We start from the raw sequence: 19,635 nt of genomic DNA on the forward strand, positions 1-19,635 counted from the left end.
CAAGATCTGTTTGGGCTGGTCCAGACCAAACACACCAAAACACCCAGGAAAAGTGATTAACAGAATAACAACAGTTGGAAGGGACCTTGGAGGTCTTCTAGCCCAACCCCCTACTCAAGCAGGAGACCCTCTTACTATTTCAGACAAGTGGCTGTCCAGTCTCTTCTTGAAAGCCTCTGGGGGTGGAGCACCCACATCTGGAGGCAAGCCGTTCCACTGATTGTTTTCAGTGTTAGGAAATTTCTTCTTAGTTCTAGATTGCTTCTCTCCTTGATTAGTTTCCATCCCTTGTTGTCGTCTTGCCTTCCGTGGCTCTGGAAAATAGGTTGACAGCCCCCCCCCCCCCGCTTCTTTGAGGCAGTCCCTCAAATATTGGAACACCGCTATCATCTCATACAGTCCTTTTCACCAGGGGTAGGCAACCTTGGCTCTTTTATGACTCGTGGACTTCAACTCCCAGAATTCCTGAGCCAGCCATGCTGAGGGAAAAGGGAGAGGTTTCCAAGCTGAGCCATGCTGGCTCAGGAATTCTGGGAGTTGAAGTCCACGAGTCATAAAGGGACAAGGTTGCCTACCCCTGGACTAGACAAACCCAATTTTTGCCACCATTCTTCATGTGTTTAGCCTCCAACTTCCATCGGTGTCGCTCTTTGCACTTTTTCCAGTCTCTACATCTTTTTGGTGACCAAATCTGGATGCAGTATTCCAAATTTGGTCTTACTAAGGCTTTATAAATTGCAATGTTTTATTATTGCCTTTAAAAACAAGCGTCCAGGCATCGGGCAGAACGTGAGCATAAGGCATGTGCTCTGCTCTCCTGTGTGGGCAGCCCTGGCACCTTGGGTGGAGGTGGCAGCTCCAGACTCAACTTCAGAGACTGACAGCAGCTGCTTGCAGATCCTCAGGCAGTAACTCCTCTGGGGCAGGCTGCTAATTATTGGTGTCAGAATTTGAGCTCGCCATGACACCATACCCCACCCTTTGGGTGCAGCCTTTTGGGGGATCCTGGCCGAAAAGGGTGTAGCTCAGAGACACATCACGAGTTTTGTAAGCTGCAGAACACCAGGTTAATTCTTGGCCTGCCTGTGTGTTTTATAAAAGGCTGCTTAGCACAGGGGCAGGCAACCTTGGCGCTTTTATGACCTGTGGACTTCAACTCCCAGAATTCCTGAGCCAACCATGCTGAGGGGAAAGGGAGAGGTTTCCAAGCTGAGCCATGCTGGCTCAGGAATTCTGGGAGTCGAAGTCCACGAGTCATAAGAGCCAAGGTTGCCTACCCCTAACTTAGCAGGACTGGTTAGAAAGGAGTCAAGTAGTCCTTGACTTATTACAATTGGGCCCGGAACCTCTATCGTTAAATGAATCCTGCCTAATTTTACAGACATTTTTGCTGTGGTAATCAAGCGAATCCGGCTTGCCCATTGAGATACATACATACAGTACATTCATTTATTCATTGGATTTATGTGCTGCCCATCTTGTCAGAAGTCCCTCGAAAGGTCGCAAATGGCAATCAAGTGACCCCAAAATGCTGCAACCATTGTAAATAGATGTGGTTTGCTGAACGTCTGACTCCTGATCATGTGACTGTAGGGACATTGTAACAGTCATGTGCAAGGACCTGTTGTAAATCTTTTTTCCCCCAGTGATACTGTAATTGAGTATATTGTAAGTCAAGGACTACAGTATCTTTACTAGCCCATATGTTCAAATTAGAACTAGAGGTCCTTTCCTTTCAGCATGCAAAATGTAGTTTTTCTTTAATGACACCTCTAACAGAGAAACTGTTTTCTTTCCAGCTGTTCAAAATGCTCCTGAAATAGGAGAAAAATGGGGAAGGAGTTCATTTGCTATCGAAGCGCCAAACGGAAAGCAGCCAAGTCTAGTTCACACCATCTTACGAAATCTCAGACTGGTGTTTAGTTGGCCATTTTGACAAATCCTTCAGCTCTTGCTTCCTCCTCTGTCAAAGCTTCTGCCCAAGGAAGTCCAGGTGGTAGACGATAATTCGCCCAAAGAAATCTGAGCTGTTTTGAAAAGTAATTTTCAGTTTATCCAGTGGTTCTGCTTTGAACGGGAAGCTGTAGAGGAAGCAGGAGTTAAGGAACAGATGATGCGGATAGAAATAGAATAGAAATACAGTCCCCCCAAAAAAACACAACTGGGGATGAAGATCCTTTATGGAGGGGTTACATGATGTACCTAAAGTTATTTCTTATTACAGCAATGCATCTACAATGTGAGCAGCAATAGCAATAGCACAATGTACAGCTTCATAGTGTTTGACAGCCCTTTCTAAGTGGTTTACAGAGTCAGCATATTTTCCCCCAACCATCTGGGTCCTCATTTTACCGACCTCAGAAAGATGGAAGGCTGAGTCAACACTGAGCCGGTTGAGAATCGAACTGCTGTCGGTTGGCAGAATTAGCCTGCAATACTGCCTTCTAACCACTGCACTGACACACACACACACACACACACAGAGGCAATTGTTAAGTGCATTGCACCCAACCTTATGACCTTTTTTGCCACGGTTGTTAAGCAAATCATTGCAGTCGTTAAGTAAATCATGCAATCATTAAGCAAATCTGGCTGCCTGTATTGACTTTGTCGGAAGCCAGCTGGGAAGATTGCAAATGGTGATCACATGACACCCCCAGGACACCGGAACCATATAAATACATGCTGGTTGCCGAGTGCTTGGATTTTAATCCTGTGACTGGGGATGCTGCAGTGGTTCGGTCACAATCGAACTCCTGGCAGCGAGTAGAGTCAGCCTGCAACACTGCATTCTAACCGCAGGGTAGTAAAGGCTTGATTTACTGAAGCATTAATCCACAAGGCAGGGAGGAACATTCACGAGCATTTCAAGCAACAATGGGGAAAATAAGCTTGTGGATAGAAAAGGCTGTGGGAATGCAGGGAAGGAATGCCGGAGTAACAAAATAGGAAACAGAGAGGCAATTGCACCAGAAAACCCCGCAGGGCTGTATATGAGCCATGGATTCACACATACTGTATCTCGCTTCTCGGAGTTCTGAATTAGTCGATAAAGGATATCTGGAGAGAGTTGTTATCTTCAGGATAGAATTCGGCTATGGTGGAGAGATCTTCTCCTTTCCGTCCACCTTTGGAAATTTGAATGCAGAAAAACAAGATGTGCCATTGTGGAAATATTTGGGAGCTGTTTTTCACTGGTATCATCAGGCACCCCTCACTTTCCAATGAAAATAATTTGGAAAGGAAAAATACTGAGGAAGAGAGTAGTCCTTGACTTACAACTGCTTGTTTAGCCACCGTTCAGAGTTATGACAGGCCTCCCTGGAGTTACTTACGACACAGTTTGGCTGACTCTCCATAATGTAACCAGATGTTGATGCTTACAACCAGCCAGCATTTATAGCCATTTGCAGCACCCCACAGTCATCTGACTGGATTTTATTTCCGGTTTTGCTAAAAACTGGCATTTACTTCAAATTTTTGGCAAAATTGGCAAATAGCGAACCATTGGTTCGCTTGATAAATGGGGTGTTCACTTGATAACCACTGCAAGAAAACCAGCAGCAGCAAAACCTGAAATCAAATTGGTCACAGGGGTGACTTGATTTATGACTATCAGACTTACAACCGTGATGCTCCGTTATGGTTGTTGAGGACTACCTCTATTGCAAGACTTCTTCTAGCCACTGCCTGATTCCAGCCAATCACCCTATCCGTGCTAGATGTAATAAGCTATGATGGGCAAGCCAACTAGTCTATCTCATTGGTGTTTAAAAAATCAAATTCACTCAAAGAAATCTGATGAAGCCATGGATGTTTCTACAGACTGGACTAGTAGAACTGCAGAGTTTAAGCCATCACCAGTTTAATAGATATCAGAGTCTAAGTCAGGGGTCCATGGACTGGTATTGGGCTGCGGCATGCCAGTAACCGGTCCGCACAAACAAGTAAAGCCCCATTTGCAGGATGCAGGCAGCACACAAAACCACACACCCTCCGGTCCGTGGAAAAACCTCTCTCCACGGAACCAGTCCCTGGTGCCCAAAAGGTTGGGGACCTCTGGTCTAAGTGAACATATCACAGCAAGCTACCAAGGGATTTCTCTGGTCTCTTACCTGGCCAATATCTTAAGGCCTTGAACCGTTCCAAAAAAACTTCATGGGCAACTATGAGAAGACAGAATGGTGGGGGAGTGGGAAAATTCCTTATTTTTTTCCCTTCAATGCACCACAAATTAAATTCAACAGAGCTCTTGTCAGTCCTTGTTTCCTTCCCTTGGGTACTTTTTTATAATAATCAGTAACGAGAGGCCAAACAGGTTTTGTATGAAGGGAGAGACAGTCGGGAGTTAGAGAGAAGTACAAAATGAGGCATCCTTTAGGCTTTTTAAGCACTGATTTGCAAATTTCTAACCTTGGTCAGCTTTCTGCCCGAAATCTGACCCTAAAAAGACTATTTTGCTGTTCTCTCAGCAGCTAATAATAAAAAAAATGTAACTTTTATACATGAAGCACATATAGCTAGCTTGTTAGTATGAAGTTTATTTTATACAGATTTCCACAGCAGGTGGTTTTAAAAACAACAACTCTGAGCTGTATGCATCCTATTAATATACTAAATAAATTACTATTTTGCTATGATACAGAAATACTAAACAAAATACAAAATTAAACATTATATACAAGGTAAACATTTTCCTTGTCCAGTTTCCAATTCTAGGGGGCAATGCTCATCTGTTTCTTAGCCAAGGGGGGGGGGAGGAGACAATGTTGTCCAAAGAGGTTTCTGTAGTCATGTGGCTGGTGTGACTATAGGCTGAGGCGCACAGAGCGCTGTTACCTTCCCACAGAAGTGGTACCTATTTATCTACTTACATTTGCATGCTTTCTGACTGCTAGGAGCTGAGGCAAGTACTGGGGGCTCACCCTGTTGCGCAACGCTCAGGTCTCAAACCTAGGCTATCAAACTTTAACCACTGAGCCACGTGTTAAATGCATTTAAATATGTAAAATACACACACACACACACACACACACACACACACACGTCTCTCAAATAGAAGAAGACTGAGCGAGGACACGCATTTCTAACTGTGGCGAGGTTTTTTTTACCTTGCAGAATGCATTTTCGGCTTGCAAATCCCCCCTGAAACTGAATCTGAATTTGAGACGCCTGGATGGTCTGAGGAAATTCCAACGACAGCCACTGGATGGCACCCTAATACAGCAAAAACAGGACATCACCAACTTAAAAGAGAAATTCAAACCAATAGGAAAATATAAAAGGGCAGATAGTATAAAAAGAAAAGCTTTCTGTCCGAGTTCTCTCTCTCACACACACACATACACAGAGACAAAAAAAAAATGGCAGCTGCAACAGCCTAATGCAGAGGTCCCCAACCTTGGCCACTTTATGACTTGTGGACTTCAACTCCCAGAACTCCTCAGCCAGGCTGGCTGAGGAATTCTGGGAGTTGAAGTCCACAAGTCATAAAGTGGCCAAGGTGGGATCCCTGGCCTAATGGGTGTTTTTCAACCGTGGCAACCTTTTAAGATGCGTGGACTCCAACTCACAGAATTCCCCAGCTTCTTTCACCCCAGCAATTTCCCAATTTGGGCCTGTCGCTCTCTCACACGCCAGGCCATCTCACAGGGTTGTTGTTGTGGAGAAAAATAGGCAGTGAGAGAAATATTAGGTATCTTCGCCGCCTTGAGAGACTTATACAAAATAATAAAGGTGGGATTAAAAAAAAATCTAATAGATAAACAAATGTTGGCCTAGTTCGCAAATGAGTTGTAAGGTTCACAAGAAACGTGTGTGAAGGCAGCATTGTAGGATGTTACTTATAAGAGTTCACCTGGTCTGAGTTCCAACACGTTTCCTCATTTCTGTCAAACATGTACTTCTTTCCAAACTGCTTCACCTCTCGGTTGAGGACGGAGCTCACCCTAAGGGTGCAGAAAACAAAAGGCAAGGGTGGAGAAGAGTTTCTTTTCCAGATTTCAACGCAAAGCTGACTGGTAGCACAGACATGTCGCACTTTTAATTACAGAATAATAGAACTGGAAGGGCCCTTGGAGGTCTTCTAGTCCAACCCCCTGCTCGAGCAGGAGATCTATACCATTTCAGACAAACGATTATCCAACCTCTTCTTGGAAAACCTCCAGTGATGGAGCAGCCAAAACTTTTGGAGGCCAGTCCTTCCACTGATTAACGGTTCTCACTGATAGGAAATTTCTCCGTACGGATAGTCCTCGACGTACAACAGTTCATTTAGTGACGGTTTGAAGTTACAACAACACTGAAAAAAGGGACTTACGACCATTTTTCACACTTAGGACGGCTGCAAAATAGTCACGGGATCAGATGCTTGGCAACTGGTTCTTATTTACAACGGTTGCAGTGTGATCCCCTTTTGCGACCTTCTGACAGGCAGGGAAGCTAGACTTAACAACTGTGTTACTAACTTAACAAGGGCAGGAATTTACAAAGTCCTAGTGCAGGGGTGTCAAACTGCCGGCCCACGGGCCAGACGCGTCACGACAAAACCGTGCCTACCCCATTGCCGGCAATGGGGAAAAAGCTCCAATATGTTGCGCGACGTCACGTGACGTCGCGGGTTTGACACCCCTGCCCTAGTGAAACCACACCTGGAATACTGCAGCCAATTTTGGTCACCATATCACAAAAAAGATGTTGAGAGTTTGGAAAAAATTCAGAGAAGAGCAACTAAGATGATCCAAGGCCTGGAGACTAAAACATATGAAGAATGGCTGCAGGACTTGGGTTTGGCCAGTCTAAAGAAAAGAAGAAATAGGGGAGACATGATAGCAGCGTTCCAGTATCTGAGGGGCTGCCACAAGGCAGAGGAGGCCAGGTTGTTCACCAAAGCACCAGAGGGAAAGACGAGAAACAATGGTTGGAAACTGACCAAAGACAGAAGCAACCTGGAATTAACTTCCTGACAGTGAGTACAATCAACCAGTGGAACAGCTTGCTTCCAGAAATCGTGGGCACTCCATCACTGGAGATTTTTTTTTTTTTTTTTTTTTTTTTTTTATTGAAAAGTTTTAAAATACAGTTTTCCATTAGAAAAAAAAAAAAAAAAAAAAAAAAAAAAAAAAAAAAAACCCTTCCCCCTCCCTCTACCCCCCCTACCTCCCCCCAACGTCCCTCCCTCCCCTCCTCCCTCCACCCCCCCTCCCCCCCCGACTTCCCAGAGCTAAATACAAGGTATATGTATGTAAAAAAGCAATCATAAACTACCATATACTAAAGACTATAGATTCTAAAATCCATCACTCTCTAGCTTATATAGGATAAAACACACCTTAACCATAATAAATGTATATAAAAAAAAACTAGCATAAAAGAAAGAAAAAGAAACGAAAGAAGACTCATTCGAATGCTACATAAAACTTCTTAACCCTATACTTGTTCTGGATAAACTCAATCCATTTTCTCCATTCCATAATATAACGTTCTTGCGAATGATCTTTCAAATAGGCTGAAATCTTCGCCATCTCTGCCAGGTCGGAAACCTTTAAAGTCCATTCTTCTATAGTCGGCAGTAGCTCTTTCTTCCAATATTGACCTATCAAAAGTCTTGCTGCCGTAACTAAGTTCAACATCAGCTTAGAGTCCACAACTGTAGCGTCAACAATTATTCCCAACAAAAAAAATTGCGGACAAAACTTTATCCTCCGTTTAAAAATCTTCTGCATATTCCACCAGACTTTTATCCAAAAAGCCTTAACCTTCTTACATGTCCACCATATATGAAAATATGTTGCATCTTCATCACCACATCTCCAACATTTAGGCTGGTATTTCGGATACATACTTGCAAGCTTTTTGGGATCTAAATGCCATCTATAAAACATTTTGTAAAAGTTCTCTCTTAAATTTTGAGCTTGAGTAAATTTTACATTCCTCACCCAAATCTTCTCCCAGGTGTCCATTGTAATAACTTCCTGAATGTTTTGGGCCCATTTTATCATGCAATCTTTAACAAGCTCCGTTTCTGAATCAATCTCCAGCAATGCAAGATATATCCGTTTAATATGTGCTGGTCCCTGGTTTCTAATTTGCTTTATCAAATTTTCATCAGTCATTATAAATCCATTTTTCTGGTCTTCTTTCCACCTGGCCCGTAACTGAATATATTGAAACCAAGTTTGGACAACCTTCTCTTCTCGCAACAGGCTATATGCTTTCAAGCACCAAATATTCCTTTCCAAACTTAAAATCTCCTTGTACGTAGTCACATCATGTTTAAAGCCAGCATGTATATTTTCTATTGCGTGTTTTGGAATTGCCCACAATGGTATCTTGCTGCTTAACTTATGTCTATACTTCTTCCAAACTCTCAGCAATGCCTGTCTTAAAATATGCATCCTGAACACAATATCTACCTTCTTATCATACAACAAATATGCATGCCAGCCAAACAACAGATCATGGCCCTCAAGATTTAATAACCTCAATTGCGTCAAATTAATCCAATCGCTTATTCCTACTAATGCAGCAGCTTCATAATATAATTTCAAATTGGGCAGCTTAAGGCCACCTCTCTCACGAGTATCCTGCATAATCTTAAGTTTAACTCGTGGCTTTTTCCCTGCCCAGACAAATTTATTGATACCACGCTGCCATTCCTCCAAATTAGAATCTTTCTTAAGAATCGGTATCATTTGAAATAAAAATAAAAATTTGGGCAGGACATTCATTTTCACTGCTGCAATCCGTCCCAACAAAGACAATTGCAATTTTTGCCAACTCTCCAATTCTTTTTGAATTTTTCCCCATAATTTTTCATAATTATTTTTATATAGCTTTGTATTAGAGGGCGACAAAATCACCCCCAGATATTTAACCCTTTTAACAATCTCAAATCCAGTTAATCCTTCTAAGAGAGCCTTCTGTGAAACTGTCATATTTCTAGCCAAAATTTTAGTTTTCTGTATATTTACTTTAAATCCAGAAACTTTGCCATATTGTGTTATTATCTCCATCAGGTCCACAACAGAGTTCTCTGGCTGGGTCACTGTAACAACCAGATCATCGGCAAATGCTCTCAATCTATAGTCCTGATCTCCAACTTGAATTCCCTTAATTTTTTCTGAATTCCGAATCTTGGTCAATAGTATCTCCAATGTTAACACAAATAACAAGGGCGATAACGGACACCCTTGCCTTGTGCCCTTCTCAATATTACATACTGCTGTCAAGCTATTATTAACTATGATTCGGGCAGTTTGTTTTTGATATAATGCCCTAATCGGCTGCAAAAAATTTTCGCCAAAATCCATTTTATCTAAGACTTTCAACAAAAATTGCCAATTCAATTGATCAAAAGCCTTTTCAGCATCTAAAAAGATTAGCGCTGCAGAGATCTGGTTGTGCCTTTCCAAAAACTCTAACACATCAACTATATGTCTCACATTATTTTTCATTTGCCTACCACTAATAAACCCCGTTTGGTCCCCGTGAATCACCTGTTGCAGGACCCTCATCAGTCTATTAGCCAAGACCTTAGCAAATATCTTATAGTCTGTATTTAAAAGCGATATCGGTCTATAATTTTTAACTTGAGTAGCATCCTGGTCTTCCTTCGGAATCAAAGAAATAAAAGCTGTTCTCCAAGACGGGGGCACCTCTCCCCCCCTCTGGATTGTCTGGAACAGTTCCTTTAACGGTTTTATCATCTCTAATTGCAAGTTTTTATAATAGGCCGCAGTCAAGCCATCAGTGCCTGGTGCTTTATCCACCTTCAGTTCCTTAATAGCTGTAAAAATTTCCTCTTCTGTAATCAGTTGATTAATCCCCTCTTTTTGTACTTGCGTAAGAACCGGGATGCTAGCATTCTCCAAATATATATCAATATCTTTTATATTAATTTCCTCCTTAGTATATAATTTCGAATAAAAATCCAGAAAAGCATCCTTAATAAGATTCTGTTGAAACACAACCCTTCCTTTATATTCAATCTTATCTATATTAGAGGCCCTTTGCTTTTTTCTCAGTCTATAAGCTAACCATCTGCCTGGTTTATTAGCGTTGCAAAAAGTATTATGCCTAGCAAACCGCAGATTAGTTGCCACTTGATCTGCCATTAATTTATCAAATTGTCCTCTTAGCAATCTAATAGCCTCCTTAATCTTCACATCCTCTGGATTCAAAATCAAAGCCTTTTCTTTTTCCTTTATTTCATTCTCCAGTTGTTTCCTTCTAATTTCCACTGCACGTCTATGTCTATTGTTCATATATATCAACACCCCTCTCATATAGGCCTTGCTAGCATCCCAAACCATGTCCATAGAAGTACCCTTATTCATATTAATCTCAAAAAAATCCTTCATCCGCTGTTTACATTCTTCCACATTTTTCTGATTTCTAAACAAATTCTCATTTACACGCCACGAGCGTCTGTCTCTTTTCTCCTCATCAATCTCCAACCAAACTGGGCTGTGGTCAGAGATAATTCTCGCACAAATCTTCACCTTTTTAGATCTCAGAAAAAGGTCATTAGTCAACAAAATAAAATCAATCCTTGAAAAAGATTGGTGTCTGTCAGAATAAAAGGTATAATCCTTCTCTTGGAAGTGTCTCTCACGCCAAATATCTCGTAATTCCAAGTCATCCTTCATTTCAAAAAAGGATTTAGGCAGTCTTGCATGACTTGGAATGCGCTTAAAAACTCCAGCCTTATCCAGCTGTACATCCAAAACACCATTCCAATCTCCCATAAAAATAAAAGATTTATAATCCAACTGGGTAATCTTTGTGTGAAGTAAGCTAAAAAAATCAGCTTGTTGTTGGTTAGGTGCATATAATCCAACTAAAAGCGTCTTTTTACCTTCTAACAACAGCTCAATCATAACATATCGTCCATGCTTATCTGCTTCAATTAAGTCTGCTGTTAAGGCACTTTTAACATAAACAACCACTCCATTTTTCTTATTCTCTGCAGAGGCAACAAATTGCGTACCCAGTCTCGAGTTCAATAAATACTTTTGATCCAAAACTCTAATATGCGTTTCTTGCAAACATATAACATCTATCTTAAATTGTTTTAAGTATTGAAAAACTTTCTTCCTCTTCTGCGGTGAATTTAATCCATTAACATTCCAGGTTAGAAATTTAGTTGCCATGCATATCCTCCAAAAGCTCTTGGACCACAGCTTTGATAGGACTAATTTCTTTAGGCCGTGCTCCTCCCACAGCTTGACTATATGTACGTTGTGAAGAATCTGAAGACTTTTGCTGATCTTGTTCTTTTATTTTCTTTGCTCGTTTTAAAGCAGCACGCGTTACTCTTTGCTCTCTAGGATCATCCAAAGAAGTTGTAGCTTGATCTCCTCCAACACCACTTTCCTCTGTTCCATCCTCTTGATGTTTTCCTTCTCCAGATCCCTTTCCAGCTTCCAGAAGTGTTAATGGGGCTGCTTTTAAGACATTGTTATAGAAATCACGCGCTTGCTTCACAGTAATCAGCCGGTACCTTTTACCTTCATGCATCACCATCAGCCCCTCAGGGATCTCCCATCTGAACCTTATATCTCTTTGCTTAAACTCCTGCACAAGAAATGCATAGTCCTTCCTTCCCCTTAAGATCCTTGGAGGAATTTCTTTTAAAACCAGAACTTCTTGTCCAGCAATCACCACTTTAACATCATAGGCAGCTTGTATAACTTGGTCTCTAATTTCTCTTTTTGCAAAATAAACCACCACATCTCTAGGCAACTTTCTCTGCCTAGCAATCCATGAATTCACCCTGAACACTTTATCCATAGCTGCTCTTATTTCAGATGCTGGCTGGTTTAATACCCCTTCAAGAGCCTCAGAGATCAGTTGCTTTAAATCTTCTTTAATATCCTCTTTTAAACCTCTAATTCTGATAGCAAACTGCATCTGGTAATATTGGGCCAAGCTTAACTCCTTTTCCACTTTGTCTCTTATATTTTCATTCTCTCGAGCCTTTACTTCTAATATAGCATTTCTTTGAGCCAAATCATCCATTTTTTCATCTAATTCTTCCACACATTCCGCCACTTTATGCACTGAGGACAAAATGTCTACCTTCATCACGCTGAGCTTCTGTTCCATCCTCTCTTCCATTCTCTCCTCCAGTTTCTCCAGTTTCTCCTCCATCTGCGCAAATTTATCTGCCATTGATTGATTGATTGATTCCAAAAGTTTATCCAAAGCATCTCGTAAATCCTTCGGTGTCAGCGCTTCAGGAGGGTGCAATGCCTGTAGTGATGATTGTTGCACTGGCGAGGATCCACCACTCCGAAGAGTTTTAGGGGGAGGTTTCGCCGCCATCTTTTAGTCCTCAATTATGACGCACTTTCAAAAGTTTACAAAGTCCAACAAGCTAGAGAGTATATTAAAATAAATCTCTTCACCTTTGTCTCTTGTACCGCTCTGCCTGCTCCTTTAAATCATAGTCCTTTCTGCAGGCAGGGATGGTTCGCAGACGCCTGGCTCCGCTCCAAGAAGTTCGGAGCAGAGACGCCGGCCAGCTGGGAGCAACCCAGGCTTCGGGGGAGTTCAATCCTTCAGCCGCCCAAGCTCCAAGCTCAGGCGGCCCTGGAGAACTCTACCCCTACCTGGGGCCTCACCCCCTCCTCTTCTCCCGAGGAGGGGGCTTCAATTTCGCCCGAACAGCTGATCGGCGCTGTTTCGGGCGAAAAAACAAACAGCTGAGCCGCGGGCAGCCCGGGAAGGCTGTCTACGGCGCCGCGCCGCCACCGGAAGTCCCATCACTGGAGATTTTTAAGAAGAGACTACTAGACAATCACCTGTCTGAGATGGTGTAGGTTCTCCTGCTTGAGCATGGGGCTGGACTAGAAGACCTCCAGGGTCCCTTCAAGCTCTATTCTATTCTAAAGGCAAGAAAGGTCGTAAAATGGGGCAAAACCCACTTAACAACTGTCTCGCTTAGCAACAGAATTTTTGGGCTCAACTGTGGTCGTAAGTCGAGGACTACGTGTAATTCTTGGTTGCACCTCTCTTGGATAAGATTCCATCCATTGTTTTTAGTCCTTTCGAAAACAAAGATCCAAAGTTGCACTCACCTGCTTATAGTTTCAGAGCAAATCAGGGAAGACACGGCCATGACTTATTCTTCCAGTCAGACAAAAAAATAAATAAACAGAAATGGTCTCGATGCCGACACATGCATGTGTTCTTCCAAGGACTGTAGCCTATTTTATTTTATTAAAGAAGAATCAGAACAGAATGAATTTGGAACCAGTCTTATCAGATCATTCTTAGAACTAATACACATTTAGATATTCAACACTGTAGATCAGTGTTTCTCAACCTTAACAGCTTGAAGATGAGTGGACTTCAACTCCCAGAAATCCCCAAACTGGGAGTTGAAGTCCATTCATCTTCAAGTTGCCAAGGCTGAGTGAGAAACATTGCTCTAAACCAGAGGTCCCCAACCTATGAGCTGCGGCCCACTAGCGGGCTGCAGAAATGGCTGGCTGGTGCGTGTATTGCATGCATGCGGATTCCGCCCCCCTCACGCTTGTGCCCACAGCCATTTGTGCATGTGTGCAGGTGCGAATGGGGCCACTAGCGCCAGGCGGGTGTGCGCAGCCCATCTGCGCATGCATGAACGGGGCCGCCAGAGCTGCACCAGAGTCCGTGGGCCTGTTCGTGTGTGCACGCATGCGTGCACCAATTTGGAAGCTGCTCTCCTTCCCTCTGGGCTGTGAGTCTGGAAAGGTTGGGGACCCCTGCTGTAGTCTACTTATTGTTGTTAGTTGCGAAGTCGTGTCCGACCCATTGCGACCCTATGGACAATGTTCTTCCAGGCCTTCCTGTCCTCTACCATCTTCTGGAGTCCATTTAAGTTCACGCCTACTGCTTCAGTGACTCCATCCAGCCATCTCATTCTCTGTCGTCCCCTTCTTCTCTTGCCCTCAATCTTTCCCAGCATTAGGCTCTTCTCCAGTGAGTCCTTCCTTCTCATTAGGTGGCCAAAGGATTTGAGTTTTAGCTTCAGGATCTGGCCTTCTAAAGAGCAGTCAGGGTTGATCTCCTCTAGGACTGACCGGTTTGATCGCCTTGCAGTCCAAGGGACTCGCAGGAGTCTTCTCCAGCACCATAGTTCAAAGGCTTCAATTCTTTGGCGCTCAGCCTTTCTTATGGTCCAGCTTTCACTGCCATACATTGCAACTGGGAAGACCATAGCCTTGACTATACACACTTTTGTTGACAGGGTGATGTCTCTGCTTTTTAGTGTGCTGTCTAGATTTGCCATGGCTTTCCTCCCAAGGAGCAAGCGTCTTTTAATTTCTTGGCTACAGTCCCCATCTGCAGTGATCTTGGAGCCCAGGAAAATAAAATCTGTCACTACCTCCATTTCTTCCCCATCTATTTGCCAGGAATTGAGAGGGCCAGATGCCATGATCTTGGTTTTCTTAATGTTTAGTTTCAACCCAAGTTTTGCACTCTCCTTCTTCACTCTCAACAAGAGGCTCTTTAGTTCCTCTTCACTTTCTGCCATTAGAGTGGTATCATCTGCATATCTTAGGTTGTTGATGTTTCTTCCGGCAATCTTAATTCTACTTATAGAATTAAGTAGAATTAATTAAGTCTACTTATAGCCTCTCTCAATTTTGGCCTTCCAAATTAAGTCCAAATCCTGCCTGTTGGGTTTGATTGGCCATACTAAGAATTAACAAACACCCATTCCACATTTGAACTATGGTTTATCATTTATTGACTTTTAGCTTTGTTAGCTGAGCAGAGTTGTGTAGTAGTGGGTCAGCCATCCACTTAAATCAGACGTCTCCAATCTTTCTGGGTTTACGGCCTGGAGGGAAGGAGAGCAGCTTCCAAGTTGGTTCGCATGCACACGCAGATGGGGCTGTGCGGACTGGCGTGGCACTATCGGCCCTGTTCATACATGTGTAAACAGGCCATACACACCTGCTCAGTGTTAGCGGCCCTGTTCGCGCATGTGCAACAGGCTGTGCACACCAGTCTGGTGCTAGCGGCCCCATTCGCACCTACGCACATCTGCAAACATGGCCGCAGGCGCTAGCACGATTGGGGGGGAGTGCGCGCGCAGGCACCAGTCAGCCATTTCCACAGCCCGCTGGCCAAGAGGCCCAGTAGTGGGCCGTGGCCCATAGGTTGGGGACCCCTGATCTAAATGGATCAAAGTAAACAAATAAAATTGCACTCCTACGGGGAACCACAATTAAGTAAACAATAGTTTTAAGGCAGACACTGGACTTGGATTAGGAAGGTGTGGTCATGGAATAATTATTGGAACCATAATTGAAATATGTTGACTTCTTTTAAGTCTTTAACAATAAACCCTTAGTGAGTTTAAACCTAAAATTGGATGTGGCCCTGTGATTTAAGCAGGTTTTAGTGTTACATCCAGTTTGGATAATTGTCATTTTATACTTAAAAGTATTGACTGTAATATTAGATCAATGTGGCCTAGTAGTTAAGGCACTAGGCTAGAAACTGGGAGATGGTGAGTTCTAGTCCTTCCTTAGGCATGAAAGGTGGCTGGGTGATCCTGGGCCAATTACCAGGAGACAATGAGTTCTAGTCCCGCTTTAGGCATGAAAACTGGCTGGGTGGGCCAGTCTCTCTGTCTCAGCCCAATCCACCTCACAGGGTTATTGTGGTGGGGAAAATGGGAGGAGGAAGGAATATTAGGCATGTAGGCTGCCTTGACTTTTTAAAAAAAATAATAAAGGCAGGACATAATAAGTGGGTAAATATGTAAATAAACAAAAGCCGTTAGAGAGCAATATAAAGAGTGATCCATGCTGGGCTCTCTGAAGGCGGAACTATTCAACATATAGTGCAAATAGACCTAATAACAATAAAAACAATTGGATTTTATTTGTAGAAATATATGAGGTTTTTACTTTAACTGCTGGCCTCTCCATTTTATCTCACTTCTATTTTTTTAAAATCATCCTACTCAAACATTATTTTGCAGTGCAACATGTCGTAGTAAGTTGTTAAAGCTAATCAAGGAGTATTTTAATTAAAGTAATTTTAAAAAAGAGTCAAACTCTAGAGCAGGGGTCTTCAAACCTGTCCCTTTTATGACTTGTGGACTTCAACTCCCAGAATTCCTCAGCCAGGCATGCTAGCTGAGGAATTCTGGGAGTTGAAGTCCACGAGTCATAAAAGGGATGAGTTTGAAGACCCCTGCTCTAGAGATATAGCATGTGGTTATAGCTTATTGAATTAAATCACAAGTAACTGGATTTATACAGACTGGTAAGCTCTAAACCATGATTTACAAAGCTGCAGCAGCTGCTTTTATATGATACACTAATGCTAAAATAAAACTAACCACATTGTGGATTACCAGTAGTAGGATATCTGGGCCATAATGCAGGCTGTTCATTTTAGTATAGTTTTTGTCCTCCACATGTCTGAACTTCAGTTCCCAAAATTCCCTAACTAGCACAACCAAGTCTCTGCTAAGGATTCTGGGAACTGAAGTCCACACATCTGGCTAGAATGACTAGGTAGACAGGCTTTTAAAAAAATCTCTGTATGATTTATGAAGCCACCCACTTATATTTAGTCTTAAGCCACGGTTTAAAAAGATTATTTTTAATTAGGCTTTAAACCGCATTAATATCTTAATTAAAACATTAACACCTTAATGGCAAAAGATCTAAAGGTTAGGTTTTAACATTAGTATGACCAGAGTCACAATCTTTACCAGAATTTTACTCCCAGGAAATCTTTTTCCCCCCTGCAGAGTTGTGTGTCTCAGGGGGCCAGTTTTAATTTATTTAAATAGTTTCTAAGCTATCTTTGAACATAAAAATCATCCTAGTATTCAGAAGTATGCTGGCTTCTCACAATGCAATATATAGACCTTTTCCCGTTTATTGTGTGCGAGCTCTAGGAATTTAATCCCCAAATCAATGTTTTTCAAGCTTGACAACTTTTAAGCGGTGTGGACTTCAACTCCCAGAATTCAGCAGGGCCGGCTGGGGGAATTCTGGGAATTGAAGTCCACTCCTCTTAAAGTTGCTAAGCTTGAAAAACCACTGATCTAGATCCAACCTTTCCCCCCTCTTTCCAGCATGGAGATTTAAGCAACAGTTCTTCTGACTAAGAATTGCATGCACAAAAGGCAAAAAGAGCAGGGACCAGGGAAAACGTTGGCAACCGGCTTTTCAGACTGACCTGCAAACTTTGCAGAGAGGAGCAGACACCGAAAATGACATCGATACCGGCCGTTTCTTAGAAATATTTCTTATTCTCTCCCATCCAGGCAGGAGAACAAGACAGAGAATCAGGAACAGAAGCAAAGAGCAGGAGAAACTCGCCTCGTGCCATACACACTTCCGGTTTCCTGAAGGCCTGGTAACTCTTAAAGAGACACGACGGAAAAGGTCTGGAAAATATATATGTATAAAATCCAAAAATGTAGGTTGCGTCACCCTTCGTTCTCCACGAGGTGGCGGTAGCCGCGCAGCGGTGAGAAAATCAGGACAGGATATTTAAAAAAGGAGTCAGGCAGCAATAACAACCATGTAAAATTGCAGAATAAATCTCCAGGAGGCTTAAGGGCAAGCTTGTTAGGCGGTGAGATTCTTTTTTTGCAAAATGAGAAAAATTACAGTAACAGTAATAGTATAATAGAGTTAGAAGGGACCTTGGAGGTCTTCTAGTCCAACCCCCTGCTCAAGCAGGACACCTATACCTTTCTAGACAAACGGCTTTAGCCTTCCGATGGTTGGTGCGGGTGAAATTAGAGCCTCCATAGACAGAGGCAGTTTACCCCTGAGTGCAGGTAAGTCCTCGACTTACAGTCACAATTGAGTCCAAAATTTCCACCGCAAGGCAGTTGTTAAGTGAAAACAACTGTGGTTTATGATTGGTCCTCGCAGTTATGACTGCCACAGCCCTTAACAACTGCCCTGCTTAGCAACATAAATTCTAATCCCAATTGTGGTTGTAAGTCAAGGACTAACTATAATTTGAACCTGGTCTTCTCTGCCTTGGATGAGAACTCTGGGTTTATTTGTTCAGTGATCCATCACAGGGGTCTCCAAACTTAGCAACTTTAAGACTTGTGGACTTCAATTCCCAAATTCTTCAGCCAGGATGAAGAAATCTGGGAGTTACAAGTCCACAAATCTTAAAATTGCCAAGTTTGGAGAGCCCCTCAGGCATGCTGGCTGAGGAATTCTGGGAGTTCAAGTCCACAAGTCATAAAAGGGACAAGTTTGAAGACCCCTGCACTAGACCAAACCGGCTCATCAGGATATTGGAATTGCTACAGTCTGCCTTAATGTCTTGGAGTTTCATAGAATCACCGGATCAGAAGAGACCTTGGAGGTCTTCTAGTCCAACCCCTGTCTAAGGCAGTAGTCCTCACACCGTCATGACACAGATAACTTGATTGGTCACTCAATGGCTCTTGTGAGAACCAGTTTGGTACAGTGGCTAAGATGCTACATAAGAAACCAGAAGTCTCTGAGTTCTAGTCCTCCTTTGGGCATCAAGCCAGGCGAGTGACCTTGGGCAAGTCACTCAGCCCAACCTCACAGGGTTGTTGTGGGAGAAATGGATGGGGGCTTCCTTGACTTTAAAAAAAATAAAATTAGGCTTAAATACAGGTTAGTCCCCAACGTACGACCACAGTTGAGCCCAAAATGTCTATTCCTAAGTGAAACATTTATTGAGTTTTGGCCCATTTTACAACCTTAGTTGCCACAGTTAAGTAAATCACTGCAGGTGTGAAGTTAGTAACACGATTGTTAAGTGAATCTGGCTTCCCCATTGACTTTGCTTGTCAAAAGGTCAGAAAAGGTGTTCACATCACCCCGGGACCCGGCAACCATCATAACTATCAGCCAGTAGCCAAGCGTCTGAATGTTGATCATGTGACCATAAGGGATGCTGCAACAGTCATAAGTGTGAAACACGGTCATAACTCACTTTTTTCAGTGCCGTTGTAACTTTGAACAGTCACTAAATGAACTGTTGTAAGTGGAGGACTGCCTGTATATATAATAAATAATAAAAACTATCATTATATTCTTCCTGTATAACTTTTTATCCATCCGGAAGCTGTCTTAGGTCCTTTTTAGCAGTGCCATCCAACGTACTTCTGACTCATATCTGGTTTGCATATAACTCCCGTTCCAAAATTGTTTTAAAAGCACGATCGTCAGATCAGGGATCCTCCCATTGTACACCTGCATATTTAATTGCCACTTCCTTCATGGAGAAATTGCATTTGCAAATTGCATGCTGTGAATTTCGCAGCCCATTTTACCCCAGGCAGGTGGGCTGTTTTGAACGTTGTTTCTGCCTGCAGGTTTGATCAGCATTCCCTCCAACTCTTCAGCCGAGCAATTAAGGAAAAGAAGCACAAAAAAGAGGCTACGGAAATGAACCTTGGGGCACCCCCCCCACTCCGTTCCTACTCGCCAGTTTGATGAGGAATTGCTGAAGAGCCCTCTTGGATACCATTTTCAAACCAACTCTGGATTTCCCTAATTGTCATGCCATGCAGCCCCACTTGCAAATTGAACTCTGTCGTATCTGAAAAGAGCCACATTATTCCATTCTGTGCTCAAGTGCTTCTCATTCGAGAATTCACAACACGAA

At 42.7% G+C, this 19,635-nt stretch overlaps 1 protein-coding gene across 3 annotated transcripts; it reads right to left on the reverse strand.

The window, feature by feature from the left end:
• Positions 1–1,453: 1,453 nt before the first annotated feature.
• On the reverse strand, positions 1,454–17,348 carry NR2C2AP (nuclear receptor 2C2 associated protein). Of its 3 annotated transcripts, XM_081341556.1 has the most exons (7): positions 17,200–17,348; positions 13,083–13,211; positions 5,858–5,948; positions 5,112–5,217; positions 4,116–4,166; positions 3,017–3,128; positions 1,454–2,081 (listed from the first exon to the last, which is right to left on the reverse strand). In XM_081341556.1, the coding sequence occupies exons 2-6, from the start codon at positions 13,121–13,123 to the stop codon at positions 3,043–3,045; spliced, it is 375 nt and encodes a 124-aa protein (XP_081197682.1). In that variant the 5' UTR covers positions 13,124–13,211; positions 17,200–17,348; the 3' UTR covers positions 1,454–2,081; positions 3,017–3,042. The 3 variants fall into 3 exon arrangements, with proteins under 3 accessions (XP_081197682.1, XP_081197683.1, XP_081197684.1); XM_081341557.1 differs by lacking the exon at positions 4,116–4,166; XM_081341558.1 differs by lacking the exons at positions 3,017–3,128; positions 4,116–4,166.
• Positions 17,349–19,635: the final 2,287 nt, after the last annotated feature.

The sequence above is a fragment of the Vipera berus genome (genome assembly GCF_964194415.1).
Source record: "Vipera berus genome assembly, chromosome: 1".
Taxonomy (NCBI): domain Eukaryota; kingdom Metazoa; phylum Chordata; class Lepidosauria; order Squamata; family Viperidae; genus Vipera; species Vipera berus.

What these genes read in the sequence shown, in the direction of transcription:
- NR2C2AP (XM_081341556.1), bottom strand. Translation starts at nt 13,123, where the DNA reads ATGGCCGTGTCTTCCCTGATTTGCTCTGAAACTATAAGCAG. An exon ending in CGTGTTGGAACTCAGACCAG is followed by an intron (nt 5,218 to 5,857) that starts GTGAACTCTTAT and finishes TTGCTGTATTAG; the next exon opens with GGTGCCATCCAGTGGCTGTC. An exon ending in CCGAAAATGCATTCTGCAAG is followed by an intron (nt 4,167 to 5,111) that starts GTAAAAAAAACC and finishes GTCTTCTCATAG; the next exon opens with TTGCCCATGAAGTTTTTTTG.